We start from the raw sequence: 10,352 nt of genomic DNA, 5'->3' as shown, positions 1-10,352 counted from the left end.
GGGTTTCCTCACACACACACACACACACACACACACACACACACACACACACACACACACACACACACACACACACACACACACACACACAGACTCACCCATACACCCCCCCCCCCCCCCCCCCCCCCCACACACCCTGCTCTTACCAGATGTGGGAGAGTGAAGGTGAGGCGGAGGGTGAGACGGATAGAGTGTGAGAAAGGCATCGGACCCGGGCCTGTCTGGGTCTGGGTCCCTGTGGAGCGAGTGTGAGAAGGGAGATGTTGACATTATGGGAGACGAGGGTGAGATGTGAGCGGCATCAATGTGTCAAAATACACTAGAAGACATCAGCAGGAGACACAAGCAGAGGAGCGTGATCCTCTCACCTCAAAGTGGCCCTCGCGTTGAAGTTTAACCACAGTCTCATTCAATTAAATATATAAATACCTAATTCAATAACGTAATATAAATTCTTGCTTGATAAAAAAAAAAAAGAATCACTCAACGATAAAAATAAAAATCAATGAAATAAAGGGGGGTTTAATGGGAACTCCCTCATGGAGACAGCAAAGTGGTAATAAAGATAACTTAGCAACGAGGTATACATCGAGGGTTGTGTAGGCGAGGGGATACAAAAAGAGGCATTAAAGGCTTCAGAGCGCATCGAGCTCCAGGCTGCAGGGCAGGTTCAGACCCGCGTATAGAGCCATCCGTCAGCACTAGAGAGACGACTCCTGGGAACGGAGGGAGCGACTATACACCCGGGCTGCGTCTGCTCAGTAAACACACTGTGAACCCCGTCCCCGATCCGGCTGGGGAAAATATATACGGTACAGAAAGAAAACACATTATAAAAGCGCAAGATCGCTTTCAACAACAACTTGACTAATTGACCAAGCGGGGCGGTTAAAGGAGAGGACACACACACACACACACACAGGCACCCACACACACACACACACACACTGGATGCAATGGATTCCTGACTGTGTCTAATTGATAATAGCAAATAAAATGGCACACACAGAGACTTGTGGGTGTTGATTTTCAAAGCACCTTCAAGCTAAGTTCTTGGTCTTTTGAGTCCAACTTTAGGTCTCAATATATGCAGGAGGGGAAACCGAGCTGGCTGAAAGGCTCGGAGCAGATGCAGAAAGGGTGCTCCAGGAAACGGCCCCGGACAAAGGAGAGAGAGACGGAGAATAGGAAAAACAACCTCTAAGCATGCTGTTGACGGCGGAGAGAAGAACGGGCCTCAGAGCAGAACCTCTCCCATTCGTCTTCAGGTGGGAGAAAGGGAGAGGGTTTGGTTTGGGTGGGAGTCAGTAAACGGTTGATGTGGTTGGGGTGCAGATCCAAGGTGGTGTTGGCTGGGGTTGGTGTTGGGGGGGGGGGGGGGGGGGGGGGGGGGGGGGCTGTTCTGGGGAACAGAGCACAGCAGGGATGGAGGTGGTGTTGGGTTGGTGGGGTGTCAATAACGGTTGATGTGGTTGGGGTGCAGATCCAAGGTGGGGTGGAGGGGTAGGTAGGGGTGGTTGTGCGGGGGGGGGGGGGGGGGGGAGGTGGGGTAGCGTTGGGAACAGACCATAGCAGGGGTGGCCGTCCGAGGGGGTCGATGCCAGAGAGGTCTTGGCCAGCGAGGAGGAAGTGTACAAAGGGAGGGCCGATAAAGAGAGAGGGGGCGGGGGTCAGAACGAGGCTGAGATCCAGCTCTGGTGCGAGCGGCCTGCATACTGATGGCCGTACCAGCTGGACCGCCTCTCCGGCAGTCATTCATTAATGCATAAGAAAAACAACGTACACAAAGAAGAACAGCCAGTTTGTGTGGCCCTCTGTTCCGAACGCAGCCCTCCCCAAGCTTTGTGCCAGTCCCAGAATGCACCTCTGTGAATACGTTTTAAAGAGACTGGCTCGGGTCAGAGGGGAGCTGGCAGCGGCTGGCTCTGGTGATTTGTGTCCGGATTTCAGGCCACGGCGGGAACGGTGTTACTTGTTTGACATGATGATAGATGAAGGAGGGCACCTCTATAGAAACAAAAACACAAGCACCCCTCGGAAATCCAGACGTGTTCGAGGAGTCTTGGAAATTAGATCCTGCTGCAACAGCGCCCTCGTGTGGCGGAACCGGGGACACAAGAAAACAGAATCACACGAGACGTATCGTTATTGGTCCGTTTTTTATTGCGCTGCTCTCCATATGTACAAAGACAATAACACAGTTTCATATGCAAGGAACATTGACTAAACAATGAACGGATAAGAAAACTTTTTTTTTTTATAATACTCCAACGTCCACCTGCCTTTTTTTTTCCCACACAAACGGTTGCATCAAGGGAATGTTTAATCTCTGTAGTGAGCTTAGCGTGCCTACAAAGCAAAACTGCAGATGTCGGACTACAATGCATACTTCTCGTACGATAGTGCACATCATCAACGGAGCAGGATGTGCAGGTCGGCTTTGTGTGGTCGCCGGCTTAACAGGTTGAGGTTCCAACATAACGGTTTCTAGATGCCACCGCCATAACTACAATGAGTAGGCCCTATGTGCCGAACGAAACGGGTCTACAGTAGGCTACAACTTATTTTCGAGCATCTTGTAGACCCAAGTGCCTTCAGGGTTGCCGTAGAGACGCTTGGTACGGGTCAGTGTTTGGCCAGAGAGCAAAGAAACACGTAAAAACAACATCTTACGAGGCAATTTCAACACAATCGCACACAATTGCACAAGAAGAACATAAAAAGTTGATTGGTCCATACTGGATTTTCTCCTCTGTCAATTATTTAAAAAAAAATCAATGCAGTCAACACTTTGGATTCGGGTTTCCTGGTCGACAAAACTACTTTTCTCTAGCCTCCATAACACACATTAGATTACTCTGTGCCCAGAACACGATACAATGTGCAACATATTACATGTCAATATATATAGAGATTTTTTTAAACAAAATATATAAACTGAAGCTGTGGGTCCTCTTTTTATAGAGGGAAAGAGCGATTCAAAGAGACAGAGAAAGAGCGAGAGAGGGATTCAGAGAGAGAGCGAGAGAGATTCAGAGGGAGAGAGGGAGAGAAAGAGAGAGAGAAACACGGCATGCCAAAGAGAGAGAGAGGAATATGTACTTATGGTCGTAGCGCAGCACTTGCCGGCCTGCCTGCGCCAGGATGATGTCAGTTCCTCCTGACAGTTAGAGCACAGGAGGCTATAGGCCAGGGCACCAGGACTGTCTGTCTGTCTGCTGTAAGCACACAGACCCGGACAGCCCAGGCCTGGCTACGGGGTGAGTCGAAGTTACAATACCACTCAAGCACAACCACGTAAAATATACATTTGGATAATTTAAAAAGTGCACAAACACTCACTTTGTTTTCAGGCTTCAATGTCACGACTCTATCTCTACTTCAAAGGAGTGAATTTTATTTTCAAAATAAAGGTTCTCCTATGTACAGGGGATTCACCGTGACCAAAGGGGGGAATGACGACGATATAGATCTATGGGGCATCGTTTTTTGGTACATAATCTTTCCGTAATAAAAGCGTGCACGAAAACAACAATGTTCCCCGCGAGAGAGACACGTGGTGGAGTCACCACCGTCATATCGAAGCACAACCACCCAATCTTATCGTACACAACACTCCTTACTTAGAGAGGGGCATGGGGAAGCTATCAGGCCTCAGTATACCAGACTGAGGTGGACGCCCACAAACATGCACGGCCGCCACACATACTGACAGACAAACACACACAGACATACACACACACACACACACACAAACACCCATACATGTGGCGGTCACTTTGTACACAAGACGCAGGTTTTTTTTTCCAGTGATAGACCGAGGAGAAACGTGGCTCCTCCTCCTCTCCCGCTCCTCCTCCTCTTCCCACGAGGAGTCTTCCTGCTCATTCCTCCACGATCGCGAACTTGCGGTCCTCGTCTCCCTCCTCCCCCGAGACCCCCGGCCCGGTCTCCTGGTTGGCGGGGGTCAGCCCCTCCGGTGTGCCCCCCTCGCCCTGGAACAGCTCCTCCATCAGCTGCTCCCCGGGGCCGCCGGCCCGCGAGGCCCACAGCGCGGCGCCCTCCCGCAGGCCCAGGGAGCGCAGCAGGCGGGCGTAGTCCACGAACGCCGCCCCGATCAGCTTATGTACGCTACGGGCCGTTCGGGTCAAGGAATCATACCGCGATGATAAGAATGCGTGGAGGACATGTGTCTGTCTGATCATGATAATGTTTCTGTTTCTGATTGTAGCTTAGCTCTTCCCTTCTAATTCATTATAGAAGTGACAACAGGTCTGTTTGAGCGTGTTGCGGTGACTGCAACCTGGATGCCTGGACTCTCCCTACGGCTAACCGGCCAGCACCCCATCACCGATTCAAAATGTTGTGTAGGTCAATAATGGCACCCATTACGTGTTTGTAGCGCGACCCGGAATAGAAACACAAGCCTGTTGTTCAGAGCGGAGCAGAGCCCACGGAGCCTGAGCAGGAACGGAGCAGAGCAGGGCTCGAACGGGGCGGGGCTGGCTGTTTTCGTGTGCTTCATAGCGTACTTCCGTGTGTTTTTTCCGATGAGGAAACCGCATGTTTTCCGATGAGGGACTCTGGTCCCTGTACCAACACAGCATTGTGCTTTGGGTTGGACACGGTGACGGAGAAAAACGAAGGGCTGTGCTCGTTGGCACTTAAAATTAAAACATTTGATTTATGGTCCTCCATTTATGTTCATGCTATCTAGCAAGCTAAGCGCGCCATCTGATGATTAGGTGAGTCAAGGCCCGGTTCTGAAGGAGAGGAAGCTAGGTGCAGAGCAACAAGCCACTACGAGAGTAGCTCCACAGCAATAGCTGTGGGCCTCCCCGAAAGTCTTCTCCCCATTTACGTCGATACTATTGAGCGAGCTAGGCAGTCGTAGGAGGGCGATAGGAGATCTAGCGGTTAGCTCCTTGGTGCATTAGGGCGCTAGGAGCTGTAGCTGTTAGCTACTGGGTGCATTAGGGCGCTAGGAGCTGTAGTTGTTAGCTACTGGGTGCTTAAGTGCGCTAGAAGCTCTAGCTGTTAGCTTCTGGGTGCGTTAGGGCGCTGGGAGCTCTAGCGTTGAGCTGCAGGGTGCATTAGTGGCTCTAAAGCTAGGAGCTCTAGCTGTTAGCTCATAGGTGCTTCAGGGCGCCTGGCACTGGGCTGATAATACCTTCCATCGAGCGGCTAAATGGGCATTGATCGACCCCGGCTCCTCGCTCCCCTTGCTCCACTGCCCCGTTAGGCGGGTAGGCAGGCGTGGTGGAGGTCAGCGCAGCGTGAAGGTAGCCAAGGTGGACGGGCCGCGGGGGCCCCTGCGGTCAGCAGCACAGATAAAAGGATATTGGTGGAGTCGTTGGCCTCCATCACGCCACACTTGAGGCAGGCCTCGATGAAGAGCGCAGCGCGGTCGAAGTATCGCATGCTGGAGGGAGACAGGGGGAGGGAGACAATCAAAATACATGGGAGGGAGGGAGGGAGAGAGAGACAGAGACAGAGAGAGAGGGAGAGGGAGAGACACAGAGAGAAATAGAGACAGAGACAGAGAGATAGAGACAGAGACAGAGAGATAGAGACAGAGAGCGAGCGACAGAGAAACCGAGACAAAGACACAGAGAGAGAGAAAGAGAAACAAGCCGAGAGACTTGAAGCCTCAATCGAAGATAACATTGACTTTACAGCCCGGTCAATTTGCCCAGTGAGTACAACAAGGACCTCTTATTTCTCATGTGTGGATGAAGAGATAAACAAAGAAACTGTGATCCACAGGAAGAAAAATCGACCATCTGCAGAAAGAAGTTAGCAGATAAGGATCGCACAACAGAAAAACTGAAGTGGAGTACAAAGCATTGATTTTCTGCAATGTGGAGACGAAAGGTGAACTGAAAAGGTTATGAGGTCTGTGACGGCAAGTCAAATGAAATTTATTCAATCTGGATCAACAGGAGGTAAACAAGATAAGGAGGTAAACAAGATAAGGAGGTAAACAAGATAAGGGGAGAGAGAGAGAGAGAGAGAGAGAGAGAGAGAGAGAGAGAGAGAGAGAGAGAGAGAGAGAGAGAGAGAGAGAGAGACAAACAGACAGACAGAGAGAGAGAGAGAGGTCTCACCTGTGCAGCATCTCCCCCACTTTGTGGAAGCAGCCCAGGGAGAGCAGCACCAGCATGGCCTTGGACTTCTGGTTGACCTGCGGGGAGCACAGGTGCTCCGCCCAGCGCTTCAGCACGTCGGAGCTCTCTGCTGGGTTCAGCCGCACCTGGGACACACACACACACACACACACACACACACACACACACACACACACACACACACACACACACACACACGTATGCACACAGACACACACCGGCACGCATGCACGCACGGGGACGCACGCACACAGACACGCATGCGCGTACAGACACACACTCGCAGGCAGGCATTCACGAGCAAACACACACACACACACACACACACGCACAAACACAGGCACACACACAAACACAAACACACACGTAAGTCAGAGAGATATGTATGGTTTAACGTTTTAAGTGCTTGAACTCCGTACTGCAGTGGAGAGACACCCTCAACCATAGAGGACCCAGCGGCCCTGGACGTCTCCTGCTATTCAGACCACACCAACACGCTCGCTGAAGGTCGCTGCCTGCTGCCTCTACACCTCCACAACAAAGGCAGGCCTTCTAGTATGTTCCACAGCGAGGTTAAACAAATTGACATCACTAGGAAGACACATTCATATATATGGTTCACACACACACACGGTACACACAAACACACACTGGGTGAGAGACGGCAACACACACTGGGTGAGGGACGGCAACACATACACACACACACAGACATACTGGTTGAGGGACGGCAACACACACACACACACATCACACATACACACACGCATACTGGTTGAGGGACGGCAACACACATAGAAGGACACTAACACACACAGGGTAAGGGACGGCAACACACACACACACACACACACACACACACACACACACACACACACACACACACAGGGTAAGGGACGGCAACACACACACACACACACACACACACACACACACACACACACACACACACACAGGGTAAGGGACGGAAACACACACACACACACACACACACACACACACACACACACACACACACACACACACACACACACACACACACAGTTTGAGGGACGGCAACACACCCCCTCCCGCCCAGGGGTGAGCCTGTGCTGATGGAGGGCCGTGCGGGGGCCTACCTTGGCGAGCCAGGCGGCGCGGTTCCATTCTCCGTAGGTCTGCAGGTAGCGACAGGCGTCCGCCGCCTTGTCAATCAAACACAGCAGCTGGACGCCCTCTGACCGACGGGGGGCCGGGGGGAGGGGGAGAGGGAGGGAGAGGGAGCCGTGAGTCAGGTGGCTGATTGATGGTGACCCAGACGTCGTCCCAGAGCTCAACCCCACCCGCGGCCGGGGGGAGGTGGGTGACCGAGGTTAATAACGGAACAGTGTGGGCCTCTGATGGGACAGGGCTTCAGAGTCACACCGTTTGGAGAGGTCAAACAGTGGACGAGCAGACTAAAGCCGGATTCCTACTTTGGTACTTTTCGTGCCATTGCGTCCGTCAGGGTGTCCTTTAATTAAAACATTGAATGCATAGCGTTGCCAGCGGTCACAGCCCCCGCTGCCAAAGTTTCTATCATCTGTCCATGAAACAATGTAAAGATGAAGCCAAACAGCGAGACACCGCGACAGCGCTGGGAAGAGATTTAAATGCCGTTCTCTCGCCTAATGGGCTCGCTTCGGCTTCTGCGTTTTTATGGCGTTTGGCAAACGGCGTTATGGAGCGTTATCGCCAACGACTGGCACGGAGGTAGGGTCTGCGCACGTGCCCACGCACGCATCCGCGCGGCGATTACATCTCTACAGCAATTCGTGGGTGCGGAAAGTACATCCAAGCCAATATTATCATCATAACTCTTCCCTGGATAAACAGCAATTTATTTAGTAAATATTACTACTATCTATCTTATTTTACCTAATTTTATATTTTGTTCTTATTGCACCTTGGTACAGAGATAAATGCAATTTGGATTCCTCTGTTTGTCTTGCATATATTTCGAAATTGACAATTAATTTGCTTTGACTTTGACTAAAGCAGACACTCTTCACATTAAAACCAGCGTCGTTTACACAGAAACTGTGTGAGCTTTGAAAAAATCATTATTAACCCGGTTATTGCTGTATTTTTCCTTTCAATCCAACTTATCATTTATCTGCCAATGTGCATCTCATAACTGGGGTGTCCATGATGGTGGTTACCTGCCAGCTTGCCATTGGCTATCATGTTGGTGGCCACCAGCTTGATGGTGGACTGGGAGGGGCCCGAGGAGGTGATGGTGGTGACCAGGCAGGCCTTCAGCGAATCACAGTAGTAGCTGGAGTTGTCTGCACTCGTCTCCAGCAGCAACTGTACCGCCCGGTCAGTCTGGGGGAGAGGGAGGGAGGGAAGGAGAGGGAGGGAGGGAGGGAGGGAGGGAAGGAGAGATAGAGAAAGAGTGAGAGTGAGTGAGTGAGTGAGTGAGTGAGTGAGTGAGTGAGTGAGTGAGTGAGTGAGTGAGTGAGTGAGTGAGTGAGTGAGTGAGTGAGTGAGTGAGTGAGTGAGAGAGAGAGAGAGAGAGAGAGAGAGAGAGAGAGAGAGTGAGTGAGTGAGTGAGTGAGTGAGTGAGTGAGTGAGTGAGTGAGTGAGTGAGTGAGTGAGTGAGTGAGTGAGTGAGTGAGTGAGTGAGAGAGAGAGAGAGAGAGAGTGAGTGAGTGAGTGAGTGAGTGAGTGAGTGAGTGAGTGAGTGAGTGAGTGAGTGAGTGAGTGAGTGAGTGAGTGAGTGAGTGAGTGAGTGAGAGAGAGTGAAGAGCGAGATAAGAAGAGAGCGAAAGAGAGTGAAAGAGAGATAAGCAGAGAGAGAGAGAGAGAGAGAGAGAGAGAGAGAGAGAGAGAGTCAGAGTCAGAGAGATAAAAGAGCAAGAGAGAGACAGAGTGAAAGAGAAAGATAAGGAGAGAGAGAGAGAGAGAGAGAGAGAGAGAGAGAGAGAGAGAGAGAGAGAGAGAGAGAGAGAGAAGGAAGGAAGGAGAGAGAGAGAGAAGTAGAGATGAGGAGGGGGAGTAGATGGCAGGAGAGAAAACAAAGGAGGAGGAAGAGGAGAAGAGAGAGAGAAAGCTTAAAATTGATGAGAGACGTGCGAGTCTCTGTGTGTAACCAGTGGTTACAGGTTATTGAAGCCAGGTTATTGAAGCCTTGGGGGTTGAAATTATTGACAGGGAGGAAGAGGGATGAGATGAGGGGGATTGAGGAGCAGTCTAATCAACATTCACCGCACCCAACAACGGGCCTACATAACGAGGGTCGGAGCCGGCGAGACGGCACAGAGAACCGTCGAGATTTGTGACAGAGCTGATTTGAGCTGTGGCGGGGCGATGTGCTCTCTTTGACAGAGAGATGAGTGGCGGGGGTGCAGTACCAACCTGGCCCAGCAGGAGGAGCTGGTCCGCACACTTCTTGGTGTGCTCGTAGCTGGAGCGCTTCACCTCCTGCAGATGGACGCGGTCCAACTGGAATTTCTGTGGCACAGGAAACAAGTCCAATAACCGATGTTTCAATGGGACACCGATATTGATAACTTTATAAATTTTTTCTGTAATCTTGCAAATTCTAATTAAAATTTAAATGTAGGGCATTTAGCAGATGCTTTTATCCGAAGCGACAACAGTTCATACATACAGTGACAGCGGAGTCAACCACATGCAGCGACAGCCAGCTCATTGGGAGCAGTCAGGGTGAGGTGTCTTGCTAAGGGACACCTCAACACTCTAAGGAGGATCTGGGATCGAACTAGCAACCCTCCGGTTACAAGTCAGCACGCTCTACCTAAGCCGAACCCAAGTAGAGGTTGAATCACGTGTGATTAGATAGCGTTGGGCTAGAGGGCTACTTTGTCGGTCCTAATGAAGATAAATTAACCTTTACACGCTAGCGCTGCCCTGGGCGTCTGCTCTACCCACTGGGAGACGGAGAGTGAATCTCCAGCTTATCCTAACCGATAGAAAACATACAGAACTGAAAAACTGTACACAGCCCTGCATAGCGTTTTGTTTTTTTACTCGTTTTCAATACAGAGTGAAACAGCCTAATGCGATTTAAATATTACAATAAAGATGTTTACCCCGAGAACTGAGAAGAAGGGGATATTACAGTTTGCTTGCGTGAGTGTTAGTGTTCGTCTGTGCGTGCTTGTGTGTGTGTGTGTGTGTGTGTGTGTGTGTGTGTGTGTGTGTGTGTGTGTGTGTGTGTGTGTGTGTGTGTGTGTGTGT

General features: G+C 50.9%; 1 protein-coding gene across 1 annotated transcript in view; it reads right to left on the bottom strand.

Moving 5' to 3' along the window:
* Window positions 1-2,140: 2,140 nt before the first annotated feature.
* The window catches only part of wdr11 (WD repeat domain 11), a 53,951-nt gene continuing 45,739 nt past the window's right edge, over window positions 2,141-10,352 (bottom strand). Inside the window, exons 24-29 of the mRNA XM_030378949.1 lie at window positions 9,507-9,602; window positions 8,309-8,474; window positions 7,247-7,344; window positions 6,108-6,253; window positions 5,343-5,422; window positions 2,141-4,126 (exon numbers count right to left, since the gene is read on the bottom strand). Coding sequence (XP_030234809.1) covers window positions 3,885-4,126; window positions 5,343-5,422; window positions 6,108-6,253; window positions 7,247-7,344; window positions 8,309-8,474; window positions 9,507-9,602 — 828 coding nt within the window. The 3' untranslated portion in view covers window positions 2,141-3,884. The remainder of the gene's footprint in view (window positions 4,127-5,342; window positions 5,423-6,107; window positions 6,254-7,246; window positions 7,345-8,308; window positions 8,475-9,506; window positions 9,603-10,352) is intronic.

Source organism: Gadus morhua, chromosome 15 (genome assembly GCF_902167405.1).
Source record: "Gadus morhua chromosome 15, gadMor3.0, whole genome shotgun sequence".
Taxonomy (NCBI): Eukaryota; Metazoa; Chordata; class Actinopteri; order Gadiformes; family Gadidae; genus Gadus; species Gadus morhua.
The sequence above is the reverse complement of the archived record's forward strand: the minus strand, read 5'-3'. Positions and strand labels throughout refer to the sequence as shown.